Below are 24,915 nucleotides of genomic sequence, written 5' to 3' on the forward strand. Positions count from 1 at the left end.
CTAGGTATAACATATAATAAATAGAAGAAACATTATCCAAGAAAAAAAGGGACCCTACTCTCCCCAAAACTGATGGAATATGTAAACCATAGACCAGAAAACAAGAAAAATATGTGAACAAATGTAAATAACATTTAAATATAACTGTGCAAGTTTTCCTCAGAAATACACGTTATCAAATTGTACAATTATATACTGATATTTTTGAATCTGTTAAGAACAATTTTTTTTTTGTGACATCCAAAAGGATATTTCAGGGAACTGTAATCCACACTAAGAATTCTATTTCTAATTACAAAATGAATCCATAAACAAAAATGGAAAAATCAATTAATAAACAATAAACTTTTACAAAGTAACTGAAAAAAAAGCCTATACTGATTTATTATTATATTCAAACTGCACAGGTGCACACACATACACACAGATAATTTCCTGGCATAGATGAAACTCATCATTTCAGTCAATATAAAATTCCATATAAAACTTTGTAAATATTTAATGACAAGTTAATCATCCTCTCATTTAATGATAATAAAATAAAAATTTAGTGTAATATATTATTTCACCTGGCGAAAGTAATGTAAATAAAAAAAAATGTATACATAATAAGGGTAATATTTAGAGAAAAAAATTAAATGACACCACAAACATTTATTGAAATAAAAAGAAAAAATTTATTAATAAAAGTGAACAATAATTTTTAAGTAAACATTTTTTTGATGCGTTTTTCTATCAATAAGGTTTTTCAGCTATAGTTTTACATGTTTATTTATAAAGAAAAGATCTAATTTTCTTTAAAACATCTATTTGTCAAATATTCTACCTGAATGTGGATAAATTCAAATCTTTAGTAAGAAAGCAAGCAGAGATCAAGTACATATATTTAATTTAATAATCACAGCAAATTAACAGGGAACTAAGTTCTCTTAACTTGAAACATTAGCAGAAAGAAAACTGACCTAAACAAATGCGAAAGTACATAAAGAAAATTTCATGTCAAAATAGTCTTTCTCTAATGAATTATGAAAAACATTAATCAGACTTATTTTTAAATGATGGCCATGCATGATATATTAATATACCTAATAATGTGCATGTTAATTGATACAATTTTAAATAGATACATAAGTATTAAGGCATTCAGATGCCTTACCTGTTGTGTTTTATCTGGATACCTGGCTTAAATTATCTATAATTCCATGAATTTACAAATAAGAAGCTTTTTATTTAATAAATATCCATACGTACTCATAGCACTTATTACAAACACAGAGAGAATAAATTAAAATAAGTTTATAGCATCTTAAAATGAAAATTAACTTTACATTTTTATTATACATTAATACATATATAGTGAAACCTGCTTAAAACTGGATGGTATTTTTGGAATGTAATCCAACAGATTTAAGTAAAGAAAAACTTCTATTAATAAGGGAGAAGAATATTGAAGCCACATTTATAGTTTCCAGCTTTACTAGTTGGGACGGTACATTTGGATGGTACAGTCAATGAATGAAGATACAAACATTTATGACAGGATTTTTTTCTTAATGGATTAAACATCCATTAAGAAAATTTTCATTCATAATACAACTTACAATTACGTGTTTTCAGAGATAAAATTTTGTCAAATGATTTTTATAATTTCACTTCTTTCTTTCGTTATTTCTTTATATAAGGTTCCTTACAGAAATTATTTTATAAATACAGACTAGAGTTGGTTCTGTCATCACAATGACTGCATATGCAATTCTCAATTGCAACTTGCTATATCTTAGCAACATTTTATTTGTAATTTTTTTTCAATTCATACAATTATTTAACTGGGTTATTTCTAGAAGAAAGAAAGCTTGGAGGGTTCAAATTTTTAAAACCATTTTCTTAAGTAGAATTTTTATCTTAAATTTCTTCATTGTGCGAAAAATTCCTTCCATGTTTTAAGGAGACAATAAATCTGGTAGGTATGACTTTTGTCTAAGAAATGGTATCTTAAGACTCTTTCAAGATTAAAAAGTTGTTCAGATGTGTATGACCATCAAGTCCAAAGGCTGGTGCGACCTAATCACCAAAGCTATAATCAAAACATTGCAGGCTACACAGCCTACTTGCAGGTTCTCAGCTAAAAATTTTCAAGTGGACAGTTATCCCAAGAACAAAATTACTGATAGTCATGTACCTTAAAATACTGGATAAAAATGTACACCAGTAGAATTAATATGCTTCAACCACAACTTACATATTTTTAACACGCATTTGATGGCCAGGTTTTTCTTTTAATCAAACATAAAATTAATTAATTAAAACCAGAAACTAATTCAGAATCATCCTCAGAAAAATCAAAAAGGTAATCATTTCATTTCCTTTTGTATCAGTTCTTATTTAATTTAATTAACTAAAAATCAATAAGCAAAGTAAGAATCTTAACAAGCACAGCACTAAATATGGAATTATAGATAACAGGCCATTTTATGTACATACAAAACTGAAGATCATGCACAATGACTATTAATTAAAATAAATAAATGTGAAAATAAAATTATTTACTTGGTGCTTACATTAATTTAATGTCACGAAGAGCTTATTTAAACAGAATCAGCAACTCTTGTAGAACACCAATGAAAGGATTAGGACATCTGGTGTAAATAAATAATAAAAAAATTAAACAATCCAAACCTGTAGTAAAAAATGTTGGTACATTATTTTTTTAACTTTTCATCTTCAAGAAAAGAAATTTCGATAGAGTTTGTGATTCAATTCAGTAAGTACATAGTACATACACTTTGTTAAAAACATAAGCATACATAAATGCCGACTAACAATTAAATAAACATTTCTAGTTTAATTTAAATCCTTCTTTATACACTGAATGATAAAATAAATTCTAATTTCTCATTCTATTACCATATTTCATGTAATGGAGGGTAAAAAAAAAAACAAAACATTTTATTTCTCATTACAACAGTTCAAGAGGAACTGAGTTTAGATGAATATGCCAAGAAAATACAGTTCAATCTTTTCAGAGACTGAACATGAAAAAATAAATAAAATAGTGTACCAACAATTCTACTAGGTCCACATGTAGATGGCCAGGTTACTTTTTTAATAATAATATCTCTAATACAATACATTGAAAATGGACATCAAAACACTTACCACATGAATTTTTTTTTTTAAACATTATTATTATTTTTAAAATAATATTCCAAAAAAGATCCAACATAATAAATTATAACTAACTTATAAATATATTCTTTGTAACAATAATAAATTAGTTTGAATTCAAGATATTTTATTAATGACTTGCCTGATATCACAGCTGATAGAGATGCTACTTCAAAAGATGAAACTACAATAACACTTAAAAACAAAAATAAGATAAAAAAACTTAAAATTAATTACATTTTACATTACTGTTTATAACTATATTATCATGTATACATGAATAAAATATAAATTTAGCTTTAAAAAAACCTGTTACAGTTAGTTATGTTTTATGTAAGCTTTTTCTTACATATATATAACTTAATATATAAATACACGATTTCTAATACAATTAATAAAAAGCTAAAAAGCCATGCCACAAACCCACTATTACTTCACCATAATTTGCACCAATGCATGTACCACACGCGCACGCACACACAAGAGAAAAATAATTTCTACAAATAATTTATAAAGTAATAAATAACATGTGCAAACACACATTTACAGCTGAAAGATTTTTTTTAATACTTTTATAAAACAAATTTTGTCTATTATTTACCTAATATCTAAAAACACGATATCTCATCAGGTACAGTTAAAATAACATTACAACAAAATACAGTTAAAAAAAAGAATATAAAAACTTAAATTGATGAAAAGTATTCTGTAAAAATAAAACAAAATATTTTTAACATTTCACATCACAAGACTTTTATCAACTCATGGCAATATACTAAAGCCAAATTCATGATAAATTTATTTATTAAGAATAAATATTAGTTAAATTTGTCAATATTTATTTTTGTCCTTACTAAATATTTTTACCAAGGCAAAAGAAGAGATTTAATAGAATTTTAAAAGCTGGATAGCTGTAGTTAAACATTTGAATGAATTTGTCATTTTCTGTTTATATTACTGGATTTTTCCTAGACAAACTGGTAATCTAACCCCAGATCTCTTGCAAGTGTCACTTTTGGGCATATCATCTCAATTTCCTCTCTCCACTTTTTCTTTCCTTAAAATTTATCTCATCTTTCCTGGATATTTTTACTACAGAAACTAAATCAGCTTTCATTACGGCCCTATTTTTGGCATTATGCTTTTAACTTCACTACTCAGACAGGGAACTAACTATTTTCTTATCAAGTGGTATGGCATAGCCTGTCTAATAACCCTAGGATTAAAGTTTCCTGGTCCAGGATTATAAAAAAACCCAACTAGTATCTGAGGTATTTTACTTGTACTAAAATAAAAACTTGTTTACAAATTGTGCCTAACAACTTCAGGACTGAAAGGTGGAACTGATTTACTGAGATGACCAGTCCATAAATTAAAAATATAAAACAAATAAGTGAATAAACTAGCAGCCATTAAATACTTCATTACTAATATTTTAGAAATAATATGCATCACAACATCTATTATCACTATCAACTAAATTTAGTGCTAATGGCAAATAAACTGTATATACTAAAGTTTATAAAATTGGATGATTCTTTTTTAAACATATTTTATAATTTTATAGTAATTAAAAGCATGTATAAGATGTATAACAACAATTAAACCAGTTCCAAATAATTAGATGTAATAAGGAGACATTAAAAAGAGTACTTTATAATAAAATCACTCTCAAATTGTTTCAAACAATAAATAAATTCTAATTTAATCTTCTGGGCTATCTATTTTTATGCTTTAACAAAACAAAGAGACACTAAAAACAAGACAAATTTATTGTTGCTGTTCATGTTATTTGTTTACTTTTGTAAGTTAATTTCATCTTTAATACAAAGCCAGATGTAAATTTCTTAGTACATGAAATTTCTCGTGAATCCCTATCTAGTACTTGTATTACAGTCACCAAAACAAAAGAATTTTACGATCTACGACAAACAAATTAGTAATTATTTCCTGAAAATCTTAAACTAATTTTGAAGAAGTTTCTTTAAATGAAAAACTGTTGACTTTATTTCAATGAAATCATGCAAGGAAAATTTAGAATTTGACTGAGGTTAGTGTTAACACTCACAATTATGGATGGACAAAGAAAAGGTTAAAGAAAAAAGATTTTATTTTATCATTATGAATAATCCAATTTACAGGGTGTATAAAAGCCATTACTGTGGTAGTTAGAAGGCATTTTAACATTTTAGATAAGCATAAGAAACTATTCTTGCAGTTAAATGAACTATTCTCACTCACAACAGAAAATTACTTAATACTTAATAATTGCTAACTTAGAAATAAGCTAATCAATTTCATGTTTTTCTATATATCTGAAAATACTGTTATAATAATCTTGAGATTACAAGTTGTAAATACAAAGGCTCTGAAGAATCGCTTTATCAGATTTTTAAAATATTTTGGTTAATTAAAAATATTTAATGTTATTCTCTTTTATTTTGTGTCCAAGGATATGAAAAATCATTCATTTGGTTTTGAATTTTTCAACACTTGATTATGCAATAAGGGAGGAGAAACAAACTAAATGTTTGTTGTTGTTAAATGAATATTGTAACTAGAACACATTTCCTCATTAATTCATTTTCTTAAACTATCAAGACATTTTCACCAGATGTATTAATACTAAAGTAAACTGTGTTCAGAGTTAGTATTATCCTTATTCCAAATTAATGCTCAACAGAATTTGAACTTTCTAATTTTTGATAGGATTCTAGATATTGCTTTCTTAGTTGTAGAAAAATGCATCATAAAAACTCTGCACATAAAAATGATAATGGATGGATTGTATAACTGAATCACAGCCTTTATATCTATAGAAAAAAATAAGTAAAATATTTATAACCGAAACTAAACAAAGTTTGTTTATCAAGAGAGCATGGAGTAGTTAATGGTTAATCATGTAAAAAAAACTCAGCAAGATAAACAAGTGACAGAATACAGAACCAATAAAGTATAATTTGGAAATGGAAGTGATGGAATGTGCAAAAGCAAGAAGAAAAGACCCCGGGCAAGATTATAGACACCCTGATTTCCCAGGAACTGCAGTGATTATGCGACTGCAGTCAATCTTTCATTGATCATCCCTTCTGTTTCATCATGATCCTACTTTCCTAAATAAGTAATATATAAGAAATGAAACACTGACTTTACCTGCAGAGTTAGAAAAGCAGTAACTGGAAAGTAAAGTGCTTCATTGATAAAATTTGGAAAAACCTATAAAGCCAGAGGAACTTATCTGTAAAATAATTTTATATTTTTTAGAATTTTAATTACATCAACTGCAAGAGATTGAGTAATTTTATCCCTTTATCCAACCCACCAAACTTAAGCAAATGAGATAACTAATTTTGACATGCATCCAGTATTTAATAGTTCTTAGCAAATGTAAAATATGCAAACTAAGTGTTTAATCAAATCTGTTTTTTAAGTACAAAGTTACATTCTGTGCATGTATACTTACCACACAGATTACTAGAACTGTTTTAAAACATTCAACACCTTGAACAAAGGGGTAAAAAATAAAATCTATGCATTTATACAATAAATCCTGATAAGTTTAGCAGAAAAATGTCAATACTGATTCTAATCAAGTAAATATTATTATTTACATCAAAGAAATGAATATTTACTTGAAAAAAATTCAATCACCATAATGTTTAACAATTAATACAATAAAAATTCAATCGCAAAACATTAAGAAATTAAAAATATAGAAGTAACATGCTTTACACAGAAACTAAAAAGTGGGTGATAATTTAATTTTAACAATACTTCAAGCAAATAAGTATTTTGGGATACAACAATAAAAAAAAAAAAAAAAAATTGAAGGAGCATCGCATCTATCAGCGAGTGAAACAATCGCCAGAATGTGTCAAGAAAATAATAATATTAATTTAATGTTATTATATAAATGATACAATAATTTAATCTAACAGTTTATTAAATTAAACACTAATGTCACAAAACAGCCGAAAATGGCTTACCTTTAGTAACCTTCTTTTTTTTTGTACGGCAATAAGAGTAATATATGTTTACTGACAGCAAAATTCCTGAGACTCGAGAAGAAACTGCCCCGCTTCTCTACTAGTCATAACATTACAGATGAAATAAACATCACAGTTTTTATTACAGATAGATCTTTTTATATACAAATTAATATAACAAATAAATAATCTATTATTATATTTATGTATTTCTAAAGATATTTTTACTGATATTCACAGGAATGTATACCACTATTAAGGTCACTGTACAGCACAAGCTGTGATCTAGGCATGATCTTAGCAGCAGTACAGTATCCTCAGTAGAAGTGTCACTATTCTTACACTGAAAATGTGAGGTGTTCTAGAATAAAAATTTTAACTATTTCAACTAATTAAAAAAAAATCTGGGTCTATTTTTAAAATAATACTAAAATCTAATAAAACCAAAGACAGAAATCACCTTTTTCTATTTCTTGTATTCATTATTTGGTGTAAAGGCATAAAAAAAAAACCGCCACAAAAATTTGGCAGAAAACATTCTAGAGCTAAGTCCTTCATTATGATGTATGTGAAAACTTGCTTTTCACCAATGTAATATTGTAAATAATTATGAATTTAGTGATGAAGCCTTGAACAATTTAAACAGTGTTAATTATAAAAAAAAAACTATGATTTTTAGAAAATAATTTTGCAGATTGGTTGTAATGAAATAATTTTCTCAGTTGCTGTAACTGTATTATTCTGAGCACATTCACTTTCTATACACAGCCTTCAGCTTTTACTGGTAAAACACAGCATTGTTTTGAAATATTGTATAGTAAGTAAACAAAAAAATTCCATTAGAGGGTCAAACTTGTTGAGACATTTAGTAGAAACTTATGAAAAACTTCTGAACAATCTCAATGCTTGATTTTCAAACAGAGTAGGTAGCACCTTCAAAGAGTACACTATATGAACTGAATAACTGTTTTTGTAAAGTGGAAAACAAAAAAAAAAAAATAAAAAAAAAAAATATTGAAAACGACCATATAGAATAACAATATTAGAACTTTTAGGATATTCAAAATGAAGAGATTATAATAATCACTTAACTATCACTGCTTCATGAAATCTGCTGACACTTGATTAGTGGAATACTGGTGAATATATTTTGTTTTAAGTATAAGAAAAATCTAATGTGAGATTAATTCTTACTGGTATGTATAAATAATCTTTTCATACTGCAGCGTTTTTTGTTATATGCAGTATTTTTATATAATGGATTACGGTGATGTGTATGTAAAAAGCTTTATTACATACTTGTCACTTTAACTTTTTCAATGATTAATTGAACAGAAAGGGGGCACACACCACAACTTATATAAAGTTTTAGAAATGTTTGTAAAAATCAGATACTGGTAACAGTAACATCTCTTTTCTGTACTCTTTTTCATAATCTTTGTTATTCACATATTTTTTAGAAGCAAGTACTGGTTGGAGAAGTAGTTTGGTGTTAACATTTTCCTACACTGAAAAACGGAATAATTTTTTTATGATATGACCCCCTAACAAAGATTCTAAATTTAGAAATAAGATAAAGTTGAAATAAAAAGAGAAGTTGAAATGTACTAGTATATCACTAATAAGAATACATAAAGACATTAAAAACTAACCAGTACTTTAACTATTTTTTAGAACAATATTAAAATAAAAACACAGCTTGACAGAGCTGATGCAATGTTGTGGATGATAAGCTTAACAGATTGGAGATACTTGATTTTTGGTTAACAGACTTTAAAACAAAACATTACACAGCATACTAGATCACTATTATGATCTAGCATAACTGCAGTCTTGTGATTGATTTAAACACAACACAATGGTAGTTTCATATTTTTGAAATCACTTCTCAGATTACAGCTTCTGCTATACAATGACCCTTATTTGGATTCACCATTTCCCCAAGTTCTAGTGATTACCTCAGTGATTTTTCAAAGTTTCTCAACACATTAACAGTTAATTATTTTCATTACTGCATTATTGTAAGTGAAAAATGTTTACTGCAACTCATAAAAAAAGAAACATAACTGACATTCATTTAAAAAAAAAGAAAAGATTAAAAACCTTACCTCAAAAATAATTTAGAAAAACAGAAGCAGATTAAATTATTTTCTCAACAATTTATAATGTTCAAATTAAATATCTCAGTATTAGATAGTCTACGCAAATACATATATGTAACATGTTTAATTTTTTATTTGTATTTTAAGTGATACTAATAAATACATAATAGTAATGAAAAGGGGAATTCTTATTAAGTTGACAAAATGGTAACAACAAATACACTGAAGTTACATGCAAATATAAGTAATATGTTGTTTGTAGATTGAATAGTAGTAGCAGTAGTACTGATTTTTTTTTGATGTCAGGGATCAGGCCAAAGTAGCCATAATCCCCCTATCAAACCTGATCATCTGAAGCGCGGGTGCATCATAGGTGTTAGCACAGGGGGCCCAGGAAACATAGGAGGTCCTGCTGTTGCATATGGATGCATAACGCCGCTTGGAGGTAATGTTCCAATCAAACCTGTAACAACAAAATGCGTGTGAGAATATTATTGGAAAAAAAAATGCTTATGAGAATATTATTGGAATTATAAATGATTTTCATAGTAAAATTCAACACATCATATATTATAATATTGTGATATAAAACTTCTAAAATATTAAAAATCAAAATAGAAAATGTATTTTGATATCATTTTGTTCAGAAAATACAATTTTTTAGAATTAATTGTAATGCTTGCAGAGCAGTTACTTATAACATAATAAAATAATTATTTTTAACATCTCAGAAATTATGTCAAAATTAATATGGTCAAGTTTTTTATCTGTCAAATAAGGTGGCACACTTATTACGAATTTTATAACCTTTGTTCGTTTTTAATCCGTAAAAGTAAATATTTTTAGAAAGAATTTTATCTTATAAAAAAAAACTTTATATAAAATCATAAAAACAATTTATAACAATCTTTGAACATATTTCACTTTTATAATCTTTTTTTTTTAATTATTTATGGCGAAAAATTAATTTTTTTTAAAGGAATAAGCATTTTTGCAGCTTAAGTCAGACTTCTTAAACATTTTAACATTTATGAAATTTTAAAAGGGACTGTTTATCAATTAGAGATTATTCCTAAGTAACTAAAAAGAGATCAATTTTATAATTTTACTTTAACGTTAACTGCTAGGTGGAATTCACCATGTGCATACACAAATTCCTGGACGAACTGTGTTTGCAAGCTAATATTTTCTTCTTTTTTTTCCAACTAATATGCTATTATAAGAAACAAAATAATTTTTAAAAGTACTTAATTTTTGGAATTAAAAAATTTATATTATTCAAGTTTTACATAAAGTAAAACATTTTATTAATTTTTTAACAATAAAATTGGAGGAATAATACTTGAACTCTAAATAATAAATTTTTCTAAAAATTGGGCCCTTATCTTGAAAGTTATCAAATTATGATGGTTGAATACTGAAAATTATATAAATTTGTACAATAAAAATAAAATGAATAGAAATTTGTTTTTTGTCATTCAACAAACAAATTACCTGTACAGATAAGTATAAGACATCTTTAAATCAATATTTCTGGCTGATCAGCACTTTCTATCCTTTACATGTATAATAATTTCTATATATATAAAATAATAGTAAAATTGCTGGTCTTTAAATTGAAATGACTTTAATGCTGGGCATTAAATGAAATAAATTATCTTCTGTTTGATCTGCATAATTGTGTTTAGTCTTCACAGCATAACATATTCATTGTATTAAATTAATAAACTGTTGATACTAAACAAAGATTATTCAAATAGATTTAAATGAAAAAATATTGAATGATTGTATTCATTACAGGGGAGTGAAATTTACTTAACTGCTATGTTGAAAATGACAACAAATAAAACAAAGGAAGTTAATACAATAAATACCACCCCTAAAGAACATTTCTACAATGTGTTATTGCACTGGTGAACTATAAAGTTTGGATACAATTTGAATAGAACTTTTTTAACAAGTTAAAAGCCTTATAAACTTTCACAGAAAATAGGCATCAACAATAAAACCTGTTTTCTACAACAGCTAAAACATATTTTTGAATAGATCACTTAATATAATGATGTTAAACAACAGTACAGTATGATGTAAATACAGACACTCCCCAACTTATGAACAGGTCTGATGACACCATGTCTTTTGGTAACTTAACTGCAGCATGAATAAATAAACCTAATATAATTTACAATATGTTTTAATCATTCATTTCAAAAACTTATAAAATTAAAATAATGTGTGTTCAGTTAAACGATTAGATGATATACACACACACACTATATATATATATATATATATATATATTATATATATATTATGAATGAAGCGTACAATGCATAAAAACAGTAAACATTTCATGTGCAATCTTTATTTTTAATATAATACAGAAGGTATGCATAAAAATTAAAATTAACACTAAGTTCTAATAAATATATATGAACACAGACAGCACTACATGAGTAAATAGTATAAAAAATAATTTATTTTACATTTACTTTTATTATTTTGTACCAGCTGTAACATAACTGGCCCAGCCCTCTGATCATACATGTGAAAGTTCATAAGTCTAGGAGCGTCTGTACATCGAAAAGCTGTCAGCAACAAAAAAAAAGGAAATATGGTATTACATATACTATACTAATAAAATATTAAAAGGTAATTTATATAATTAAAATTAATTATACATCACATTTGTTAAACCGATTTTAACATAAAATTGCTATGAAATGTTCAATTTTTAGTAACAAGTAAAATAATTAATCTTCTGATTTTCTTATGGCAATAATTCACCAGTTAAGTTTACTTTCTTAATTTCACAAACACACTTAAATATAAAAAGGTTTTTTATGTCTTTTGTCTGACACACAGGAATGTGCTTTTATTGTAATAAGTTTCACCGACCATTTTAGTATTAACACATAAATAACTTCATAATATCAACCTTTGGCTACCAGTCACTTTTCAACATCTTACCAAAAAAATGGCAAATCTTTGTCAGGAAACACTGAAATACCAGATCAAAAAGTGCATAGTTATAGTTATATACTTTTACTTAAAGCAATCATTAAAAAAAAAAATTATGCACAACATATTTAAAGAATTCTTGCTCTTAATTTGTATAAATATATGATGACATTAATTCTTAGAAAAACATTTCATACTTTTAGCACAAATGAAGTAAATAATTTAATTTTTAGCAGTGGAAAACTTACATTTATAAATTCTTACTACTTCAACATTATTTTTATTATAATAGTAAAAACCAATAAACAAAACTATTTTTAGGTACTAAGTGTGTTTCTTCTAAATTAAGATCTCAGGCCCAGGATTAATGAAAAAAAAATGTTATCTGCTTCGATCCTTTTACAGTAATATTAGAATGTGTGTTAATAAGTTTTAAGTCGAGTTTCCATAAATGTATCAGAAAATCAAAAATATCTAATTCACTTATTTAATGTCAAGAAATAATATATTTCAAATGAATATTCGGTTTCATCACAATCCATGTTAAGATTCACTGTAATTCTGTTTTAAATGAAAGATAATATTAAAACAATTCTAATGCTTTTCAACAAATAAGAATAGCATATGTATTACAAAAACCTTTTATGTATACACTTGTACCAGCATACTTTACACAATACAATAATAGAATACATTACTTGTATGTACGGTCATAAGAATTAAAATTCTGTTATGAAATGTAACAATAGTTACGATTTTATTATATTTGGCAAATAACTTCCAGTTGTTTTGGTTAAGCACCTGAAAATGAGATTGCCAACAATTATGGCAGCACATACAATTTTAATAATGTTTTAAAAGAATATCTAATGATATACAACAATGATGGCAAAGAGCAATAGAAAATGTATTTGATTGTTTAGTAACTTTGCTAGGCAATCAGTATAATCTAATTTACAACAAATGTCAGGAATTTTATTTTATTAATAATATTTAATAAATGTTTACTGTATAAATACCAGTGATGAGAAGACAATTTTTAAATACAAATTTTTTGTAGAATATGATTTTACTAGCTCTGAGAATATAAAAATACTCTACATGTAAATTCAACTCATTTTCACTATTTTCTCCTCAAAACAATTTTGAATGACTGTTAAAATTAAAAAAAAAAATTATCCCTTAATCTTTCTTTAATAATCTATATAATTTTTAATTATGCGTGTACTTTTCAAGTTTTATTATATAAACAGTTTTATATTAGTTTTAAGTCAAGTTTTATTATATGGTTAATATGAAAACAGTTGATTTTACATTATGTTAAATTTGAATATGAATTCAATGTCTTTACCTATTACAAAAAATAAAGTTTAAATCAAACATTAGCAAGTTTTTTCTACCAAACAAAAATACAAAAGGCATATATAAATATTTTTCTATTTTCTCTTAATGGTATTGTGAGAAATTAGAAATAGTGTAGCATTTTATCAGTTGATAACTTTTAATTGGTGAAGTATATTCAATATTTAATAATTAATTCATTAAAATTATAACATCGATTATAAGCACACAACACATTATTTGGTTGGTCATAAATAAGGGGCTGTGTGTGAAGAAAAGCAATTTTTTTCTTTTAACATATACTAACTGCAGTTAAAACATTCTCATGTATATGTTAGTAAAAGTACACACAGCATCTTTTGCTCATTACTGATTTAAAATTACGTAGCCAAATTTTATCAAGATATTTCTGGTACACTACTGCTGAATTAAACATTTATTTATAAATGCGTGGTTGTTAGGTTTCATTTATTTTTCTAAATAATTATATCACACATCAAACCTTAAAGAATTAAAAAGATAAGCAGCTCAGCTTTAAATATTAAAAGAACAGTTTTACCAGGTGAAGGAGCCCCCTTCATCAAAATTCCAAAAAAATGTTACAAGCAAGGGTTTTTTCATGTTTTGCATGCTCTAATCTTAGTGTCCTTAAATTTTTCTGCTAATATGAATCACAAGAATGAATTAAAAATAAATAACCAGTATATTTTTACAGTATCATTATAAACAATCTTTTTTTTTTCAAATGTATAAACATGTCTATAAATACTGTCAATCGATAATCAATCTATAAAGCTTTACTAATTATGTTCTGACCCCTTTTTGCATCATGCATAAACAAAAAAAAAAACAAAATGCCATATCAATCAACTTTATCTAGTTGCCAAATTACTACATTTGTGAATTTTATGCAAAATACAAAGTTGTACATTTTACTCTTGCATAAATTTTTCTTATGTAAATTTTCAAGATATAAGTGCTAGTTCCTCACTTAAATTTTAAGATGGGATCTGCAAGCCAGCGTACAACATGTAAAAATCTTAACTCTTAAAAAGGTTTCTTTTTTGTAAAAATATAAATTATGTATAATGAAATGAGTCCAATGAGAACTTATAGTAAGTTCATTATATTTTTTCTAAACACAAACCAGTTTCCATTTATTTTAAGGAATATTTTTAGAACAAGATTACTTGAATAAGTAAAATGCCCCTGATTGCAAGAATGGAACTTTCTTGTAGAAAGATAAACACAAAATAAATCACAAATTATATGATAAAATAATCTACTTCTCATGTAAATGATAAGATTTCCCACAAGAAGGCTAAGAAAACAAACACAATTTCATTCTGTCTTTCATATCAACCTATTTGGAATCAATAAATCCTTTTCATAATAATGGTTTTTTTTTAATAATAATTATTATGAATGTAGGTTAAAAGGATAATGTAACTTTTGATTTCTCATTGTTAAAAGTAATGGCAAATCTTTCTTTTATAATTACACACATTTTGGCTTTACAAAATACAAAAATTTAAAGCCTCACTTGTGTTTTCCTATCATTCAAGTTCTATAAATAACAATATTTTTTGGGCTTTAATGACATTCACATATTTTATTTCAAGTAGTCATATGGCATTGTACAATGACAGATTACTATACAAATAATTCATTGAGTCAATGTCACTTTCATTATAAATTAAATGAAAATATAATATCTCCAAAAAAAAAAACAGAGCATAAATATTACTTTATGCTTTAAAAAAAGCAGGGCCATTACCCACGTACACATGGGTATATAATATAATAGTGTATTGGAAAGCAGCTTAACAATAACCACATGCTTTATCAATTGGTCCAGTTACATTATTAACACATTTTAAGAAAAATTATCACTTTACATTTAATTAAAAAAATGTTGGCAATAATGCCAGCGCTGAAGGTACATATCTGCATTACTGAACATATTTTATATGGTCTGTACTTTAAAAACATTATACTGAACTCAAAACTATATAAATAAAATACAAATTCATTGTTGCATAAAATTAAAAGGGCTGTTTTTTTTAACCTCTGATTGTGCATCTAAGCAAACAAGAGATAGGCAGGAGGGAGGATAGGCAACAAGGGATAGGCGTCTGCACCCCCCCCCCAAACCCTCTGCCATTGCCAGCTACATTGCATCAGTCTGAGCCAAGCTACAGGCAATTGAAAATGGCCGCTACGGTCGATGCTCCTGCCAAATGTGAGCTGCGAAGTGCAATACATTTTCTGCAAGCAGAAGAATGTAACACTGTTGAAATCCATCACAGAATGAGCCAAGTGTATGGTGAAGACTTTATGAGTGATGATAGTATACAGGAATGGTGTAGGAAATTAAGGGCGAATGGATGTCCATGACAAAGGTGGGCAAGGACGTAAGCCTGTCACTACTGTATGCCTGGTTAAGCATGTTGATGAATTTGTCCGCGACAAAAGGAGGTTTACAATAAGTGAACTTTCTGTAGAAATCATAGAAATTTCAAAGTCTTCTCTATACACAATTGTAAATAAAGACCTAGAATACCGGAAACTGAGCACGTTGGGTCACAAAAATGTTGAGTGACGATCACAAAATGGAGCGAATTGCGTCAGCCTTAATGTTTCTCACATGCTACTATAATGAGGGGAAGAGTTTTTAAAGTCTATCATTACTAGCGATGAGACTAGGATTCAGATTGACAATTGAGAAACCAAAGAACAGTCTAAGCAGAGGATGCACACTTCTCCAAACAAGAAAACTGAGCAACAGGAAAACAATGGCTACAATTTTTTGGGACCATAAAGGTAACTTGTTCGTGGACTTTATGGAGGAGAGGAAAACAATAGCAAAGGAAGTTTATTGTGAATCTTTTCATCGCCTCTGCGAGTGATCCAGAACAAAAGAGGCATGCTCTTGTCTGATGTAGTTTTGATCAACGACAATGCACAACCACATTGTGCCAACGTGATGCAAGAACTTCTCAAGGCTGTCGAGGCATACATTACCTCAATGGAGACAAACTTCTTTGAAGAGGGCATCTGAAAACTGGTGTCACAATATGACAAACGCTTCAATCATTTTGGTGATTATGTAAAAAAATAAGCTACATACTACTCAATTTTTAGTAATAAAATCATTTTATGTCAATGTGTCTTTTTTTATAGTCCATTGAAGGTTGAAAAAAAAACAGCCCTCGTACATTTTGTTAATAAAATAAAACCGGTAAATGTTAAAAATGATTTATTGAAAATAAAAATTTATTGTACACTATTTTAAATGGTTATTCTTTTATTCAACCTAATATTACAAAACTTTCCTTTTATACAGTAACAATGGGAAACATTACCACATCTTCAGCATTGATTTTAATTATAATATAAAATACTGCAATTAGTATTTTAAGTTTAACGGTAAACATTTGAAGTGGAAAAAAGAAGGAAAATATTAATCACTTCTGTACCTGATTATACTTTCTTCTGTTTAAAAAAATCTAATGTTGAAGATGATCAAAGGGCCAAAATACAAACTTATTTAGTGCATTTTAAGGGTCAATAAAGAATGAATAAAATACAATGCAGGGTGTCTTTTTTTTTAAGCATTGGTGTAATCATTACAACATTGGGAAATTATTAGTTGAGCAATGGTTACAATAAGAAAACGGATGTTATGTACTATGGTTTCATGAAAGTGGATTTTTATTACAGTTTGTAGACATTTTTGTTTAAAGTATGGTTGTGAACTAACTAGACTCAACAAACATTGGTATCAGCAGTTGAAGGATACAGAAAGTGTAATAAACAGAAAAGGTGCTGTGCTGGTGGAGCTCCTACTTCTGAGGAACTTGTAAATCAAGTTTGAGAAACTTTTCAGAGAAGCCTGGTAAATCAACTTGAGTGATTTCAAAACTGAGAATATCACAATCGACAATTGTGAAGGTTTTACATAAGCGCTTAAAACTTCATGTACACAAAATTCAGTTGGTGGATGCAACTGAAGATGACAATAACCATGCTGTACTCTGAAATCTTCTCTGACGAAGCTAACCTCCATGTTTCTGGTCATTTTAACTATCGTAATGCTCAGATTTGGAGTAGCAAGAACCTTCATATCAACTGACAAATACAGAACGTGATTGGACCATTCTTCTTCACCAAGCCAATGGTTACTAGCGCTAGTTATCTAAACATGATACAGCAGTATGTAGTACCACAAATAGAACACTGGCAACCTGATGTTTACTTCCAACAAGATGGTGCAACACCACACTTGGGTTTATACGTCAGAGACTACATACATGAAAAGTTCCTTAACATTGTAATGGCCGTGATACATCCAATTCCCTAGACACTTCGATCCCCTTACATTAAGCCACTCAATTTCTTTCTTCAAACTTATGTCAAAGACAGGGTGTATGTAACGAAGGTTGACAACATTATTGAACAAGGTTGAACATTATTTAACAGAGGAATCAAAGGTGTAATTAACGGAATAACTCTGTTATTGTCTACAGATTTTATACATTAAAATGGTGCTCATGTGGAACTGGTTTGAAGTTCAAACAATAAAACAGTGATGGAAGTATTGCTTTATGTTTTTATTAAGACCCAAAAAGCACTGAATAATTTATGATCATCTATATGACAATGCACTACACTGTCAACCATAACACAACATTTAGTTATTTTAAGTGCTAAAACGTCTTTACTCACACATACATTTTCTAATTTGGACAAAGATTAAATATCCAATAAGTATAAATTGATTAATTACTAAGATACAGAAGGAGAATAACTATTAAAAAAAGAAAAAAGTACTTATAACTTACCAGGATGTATCCCCATATGGGGTGGGCGCATCATGCCCATGTTACCTCCGATCATAGCCGGATGTGGAATGGGTATAGCAGGTCTCATCATAGGTGGTCCAGGTAACATGGTTGGCGGTCCAGGAACCATGCCTGCAACTGATACAGGTAAAGCAACTGGGAACCTTGCCATCATTGGGCCACCAGCAGCTGATGTAGGAGGTGCGCTGCGTCTTTCCTGTAACAACAGATTGCTATTAAAAGAAAAACAATAATCAAATCAACAATAAAATATCTAGACACCTTCTTTTTAAGCTTATTTGAAGCTCAAGCTAAAAAAAGTACTGCCACGGTAAGGTGGACTGATACTCTTTGTTATCAGTGTATTTTTAAAAATACACTGAATTATTATATTAAATCTATAACAGATTAATTTTATGATTTATTCCTTTTTGTTTGTGTACCAGCATAAGGATATTTTTAAATTTGTCCTTTGGTATCAAAGTTTGATCTGCAGTATTTAATCTGTGCAAAAAAAAAGATAGCAGCAGTTCCCACAAACCAGTATGTATTTTTTTTTAATTAAAAAATATACATACTGAATTAAACTAAGCAATAATATGATTGCTTTTTAGACAGATTAAATATAAATGAACAAGTTGGCATGAATTTAAATTACTGTTAAATTTATTTTTTAGGTTGAAATGTCAAAATTGCATGGTATAATTGAGAAACATATATATACATCGTTAGCAAAAAAATAAATCCATACAGTCATAAGTAATGTTTTTGGCTGGATCTATATATATAAACATTTAGTTTTTAACAAGATGAATCAACATCTATACACCCACTAACACACCTCACCTTAAACCCTCTTTGAACTTATAATTTTTCTAGTCCAGCCCTTGCCCTTGGCAAGATCTACTTACCAAATCAAAATCTATATTTCAAAGAAAACAGATTGCAAAGATTCTGGATGATCTCACAGGAATAAAGGCTAAAAATTTTTACATAGGATTTTGGGAATCATTAACGTACATTTTTGGATGCTCTTGAAAAAGATGCACATATTAAAAAAAAAGAAAAAGAAATTAATGAAAATACCATTTCCATTTAAGTGAACTATTGCCTTCCTTATATCTTAGTTGTTCACTCTTGAGAATAAATTTAGTAAAAGTTTTATTAGGTTCTTCAGTAAAAGGTTTATAATATTTAGCATATCTTTATATACAGTAAAAATGTTAGTAATTACTAATAGGTATAACATTTTGATGTGCATAGCCAATTGGTTTGTATGCAATCAAAATGAGTGTGACTAGTCTGCCAGAAGACTAATAACAGTTGTTTTTTCACATAGATGTTTTTTTCCATAAGTGCAACTACAATACTCTCAAAATTTGTAAGTTTTAAATTTTATTTAATTTACTAGGAAGTTCCTAGTAAAATGCAATTTACTATATTAATATTACCTCACTAATGCAGTTTATTGTCGATTGCATATAAGACAAGTGAAGGAAAGAAAAAACGTGATAGTAATGCTTATTATTCTAATATTAAGTAAATTTCCTTATTTGTTTGCTTTAATTTATCATAACATTTATAGGCTAAAAGAGAATTTTTATTATTTTTAAGTTAAATTTCATATTAACTGTGCTCAAAAAATGCTGAATAGTTGACGAGATAGTTGAATAGTTGATTAGATGTTGCTCATGTGTTCTTTGAATTTTATAATAATAATATCATTTATTTTATTAATACAGAGGATACTCATATCCCGTTCTTCAGGGAATTGTTATATATATATATATATATATAAAAACAATGTATTTAAAAAAAAATGATACTGGTCATTTGTTATGAAAATTGTTAATTTTTATAGTACACACCTTTGCACAAGCTGCATAATAATGCCTATTTCAGGGCAAGAAGTTTCATATGTTAAGGCATTCCAGTGTAATTTTGACCGACCACAAAAATATTACTAAACCAGATTATTTTGTGATTTGATGCAATCCGTCTTCCTCTACATTATGATTTTTTAATCTTTGTTTTCTCTTCCTCTTTCATTCCTACTATTCTTTCCTTTTTGAAAAGTATTTTCTCAACAGTTTTATCATTTACACATTTTCATAGTTTTGCAGATTAAATAGTTTAATTTACTACTGAAATGTTTAAATGGTATTGTTTTAGTATACTAGTATTTAATGTATTAATGTATTTACTAGTATTATAATGTATTACTAGTATTAATGTATTTAATGTTACAATGTTTTTTCATTTTTTGAATACTGGCTATAAAAACAAAAATCAATTTCATACCTCAGAAGGTGTAGACTGTGAAGTCACAGGCGGGGCTGTAGATGTTGTAGGAGTACCAGTAGATGGAGTAGATGAAGCAGTTGCTGAAGCAGCCTCTGTTGTTGGCGTGGGTGTAGGGGGCTCAATCACTTGATACTTCGGTAATCTGGCTCTTAATTCCTCCTAAAAAAAAGGAATGCAACATTTATTCCCAAATACGATTTCAAAGCAAAATACTTAATTCCAGTTCTTTGATATTTCTCATTCAAGATTTTGGAAAGAAACTTGTAAAATTCTCAATTCAAAAGGTAAACAATCTAATGGGTTTCTTGAACAAAGCATCAAATCAATGTTTAATTAATGTACCATACAGTACAGTATACTAAGTCATACGTAATGCCATTCAACAGAAGCAGAGAATTTTAATATACATGTACAAATGAAACAAATTATTTTGGTAAGTACTGAACAACAAAAATCACACACATGTATTCCAAATAGTAAAGCCTAAAGAACAATTTGGTATAAAATTGATAAAATTTACAAAAAAAAACAAAAAACAGCTACACTACTATGCAGTCAAATTTCTTCAAGTCATATAATCACCCAAGGGCTTTCTGAGGATATCTTTTCGTAAACCACATGTGTGATATCTCTGCATACAGTTTTGCTTTTATCTTAACAGAACAGATTTTCCAGTTAACCTATGTAGTGCCAACAGTCATCTTATATTTCACTTTTAACTTATTGTGTTTTGATATGTCATGTAATATGCCTAATAAATGAATAAATAAAAATTAATAACTATACTATGCGGAAAAGTTGTCTGAAAAAAAAAAAGTTTAAGTACGCATGCAGCACCATTTCTACAAATACTGCAATATAATGGGTAAAAAAACAATATCTTAAGTAGAAAAGATGAGCTAGTATAATCAAAAAATTAAGTTTATTAAACAAAAAACCTTAAAAATGGTTTATTATTATGTAATAATTATTTACCAGTGATATATCTTCTTGAGGATGAATTATTTTACTAGAAGCTCCTACCGTATTAATAAGTGTTACTTTAGGTGTATCCGAGTTAGTGCCTGGAGTTGAGGTACTACTAGATGCTGTAGATGCGGCTCCACTAATTAAAAAAGAAAAAATAATTAATAAGAAATTTATCTACATATCATCAAAAACACAATGCAAACACACAAGTAGTAATTTAATGAAATAAAACACCATGATCGAGGCACTCAACTCTATTCCATAACCATGTGTCAATAAGTGACTTAAGATATAATATTAAAACTACAATAGATCAATTGCAATTTAACAATAAAATTTTTCTTAAAAAACAGTCTTGTGGTAATGACAGATTTATAAGAATACATATCTATTTAAAATTGCACTTGCTTAGAGATGAGACAAAATAAATACAGTCAAATTCCTGTAACTCGAAAATTTCTACAGCTCAAAATTTATTTGAATACCCAGCCATATTGTATTATGTTATAAGGAAATATAATTCCTTTAACTCAAACAAAAATCCTGTAAGTCAAAGTAAAAAATTTGATAAAAAATAAAATAAAAAACCAAACATTAGGCCTATAATACAGATCTTATTTTCAGTTCAGAAATATGAAACAAGCATGATTCACTTCCTGTACTACACGATAACAAAAAAGGATGAATCGACACAGTAAAGAGGATAAGCGAAATCTTATATATCACGCATCAGTATTCACAGGAACCTGTCATAAGAAGTGTCGGTCAATGCGTCTTTATAACAATCCCAGCTTGTATGCATAGTTTTCATGTCTGTTTGGGTTTGTTTGCTACTGTAACAAGGGTGTATGCGTTTAGTTTTTAGTTAGTGTGGTTAGCTGTTTTTACTCTCTTTCCGTTCCTTTTTTTAAAATATCGAAAAGAAATTTAAAAACATAGTCATTAGTTGATAAAATAAGGCTCATAATGATAGTAGACGAGGAAAAAAAGAAGAAAAACACCATGAGAAGCTTATAAAAACCATGAAAAAATGTTGAAAAACCATAGCCAAAGTCTACCAAGTATACACCAATGTTGAAAAAAGCATTTTACAGCGATTTAAAAAAAGTTTACATGAAAATTTACATGACCAATTTTACATGAAAAAGCAGAGTTCTTTGAAAGACAGTTCAATTGTACAGATTTCAAAGCTAGTGTGGGTTGGCTAAGTTTAGAGATAGTGTCGAATAACTGCCATCTTTGTGAAGTATCTCGGTTAAGGTTGAATTATTCATGTAGTTGATAATGTGCTGGTTCAATTAATTAAATAAAAGGTCTTGCATTAATTATGAATAGAAATTGTATTTATTATAATTTTTGTTTATGTAATACATTTTTGTTTATGATAATATATATCAATGATGAATGATGAGTTATAACAATACAATGTGAGTCTTCAAGCGGTGAACAGAGACTGCCTGATTCTAATGCGGAGCTGGCTTATATAATATAGATGGAGCCGAGTGAACTGTCAGGAGCTGTGTCTCAACATACTGCTCGCAAAAAATCATATGATTTTTTTTAATAATATTAAAATGAAATGTTACAATAATATGAAAATGATAATGCTATAACTGTAAATGAATTTTCTGCCAATACATTACAGATAATAACATGATTTGAAATTATAAATAAGTTATACATATTAAAATGTATAATATAAATGTGAAATACAAATGCGTGAATTAAATTATGAATGCTAATACAATATTTATGAGTATGTTGACAATCATATCATTCGAATATAAATCAAATGAAATTACAATAATTCAGAATGAAAATGATTACGTCAATAAAAAATATTACTTTAATATTTTTCAACCACGAGTCAAATTGGATGAGATTGAAAGAATTTGTTTGCTATAGTGGTAGTACATCATTAAAACAAACGTAGCTCTGTTCTTCACTTGAATGTTTTTGATTGTGGCTTTATATCTTGATATGACATACGCTTATTATTACTATCAATATTATAGTTTGTATTTTTAATACTACTTAAAATTTACACACGAGTTTTCCTTTGTTGTGAATTGAAAGTTTTCATTGGCATCCGTAGTTGTAAAGTCAAACTGTTGTTTTATACATTTTATAAAAGAGCCTTCCCCTTTTCAGATACTGTATGTTTCGATGAGGAATATTCTGTGGCGATTTATTTTGATAAATACAGTCACCTTATTGCAACACACAGATATGATCATCACTGATATTTGAATGATCTAGTTTATTCTTTGAATATTGTTTATTATTATTGTAAAATTGTTTGAACAATATTCTAGGTTGTGGTTTCTCAATAAAATGTTTTTCAATGTTCGACCTTTATTCAGTCTTTAATCATCTGGATTTCTTGATGCCCAGAATAGCATGAGTCATGTTCCTTTAACTTTCCATTGATTATTTTTTTCTTCAATACATTGCCAACACATGATATGTACGATTGAACTTTACCAATTTTTTTTCTCAGACATTACTTTCTAATTTAGAATCATTAATTTCCTCCGTATGGATGACTTTATTGTGTTTCTTAGCACAAATCTTACATAAATTTTTTGAATAACATTAATTAATGGAATGGCCCTTTCACAGACAATTAGAACAATTATTTCCTAAAAAGGCCTTACAATCGTCAATGGACATGTTTTAAAAATTCCTTACATTGATATAAGTAATGATTTGAATTACAAAATCAACACTGATTAAAATTAGATTTGGCGTAACTAACAGGATGTCTGTTATATTGTTTATTAGGATTTAAATTTAAGCGTTTGGTTAAAGGTTTGGTTGTATTTTTATAACTTTGTTCTTTGATTTTCTAAGTCCTTAAAGGTGGGAAACCTTTCATTTGATAATTTCTCACTCCATAGTCGTAAAGTGTTATAATCCAGCTTAGATTTTAGAAATTGGACTACTATAAATTCATATATGTATTAACAGGAAGTTGCATTGCTTCAAATGAATTTACAGTATCTGCAGATTCTCTTTTTATGGAATCTGACCTTATGATGCAATTAAATATTTGTTATCTTAGAGCTATAATCTTCGTTAGTGGCAGACCTTTAATGATAGATAAGTTTTCACCACCCTTCAAAGAAGAATTTAAGTAATGTAATTCTTGGATATTAAATAAACCATTTCTATTTCAACTAAATCAATAAGTATGTTAAAATAGTGCCGCCACTAACACATTACCTCTAAATAGAGGCATAT

The 24,915-nt window shown here is 27.8% G+C and overlaps 1 protein-coding gene across 5 annotated transcripts in view; it reads right to left on the reverse strand.

The window, feature by feature from the left end:
- LOC142323953 (BUB3-interacting and GLEBS motif-containing protein ZNF207-like) overlaps positions 1-24,915 on the reverse strand; it is a 55,641-nt gene that overhangs the window by 7,518 nt on the left and 23,208 nt on the right. For 2 of the 5 annotated variants that reach the window (XM_075364359.1, XM_075364358.1), the window contains 5 exons: positions 21,679-21,808; positions 20,701-20,862; positions 18,400-18,616; positions 11,746-11,841; positions 7,040-9,716 (listed from right to left, as the gene is read on the reverse strand). In XM_075364359.1, coding sequence (XP_075220474.1) covers positions 9,601-9,716; positions 11,746-11,841; positions 18,400-18,616; positions 20,701-20,862; positions 21,679-21,808 — 721 coding nt within the window. In that variant the 3' untranslated portion in view covers positions 7,040-9,600. Of the gene's footprint in view, positions 1-7,039; positions 9,717-11,745; positions 11,842-18,399; positions 18,617-20,700; positions 20,863-21,678; positions 21,809-24,915 lie in introns of those variants that run through there. The other 3 variants (XM_075364362.1, XM_075364361.1, XR_012756184.1) reach the window with 2 other exon arrangements.

Source organism: Lycorma delicatula, chromosome 4, assembly GCF_047948215.1.
Source record: "Lycorma delicatula isolate Av1 chromosome 4, ASM4794821v1, whole genome shotgun sequence".
NCBI classification, from domain to species: Eukaryota; Metazoa; Arthropoda; class Insecta; order Hemiptera; family Fulgoridae; genus Lycorma; species Lycorma delicatula.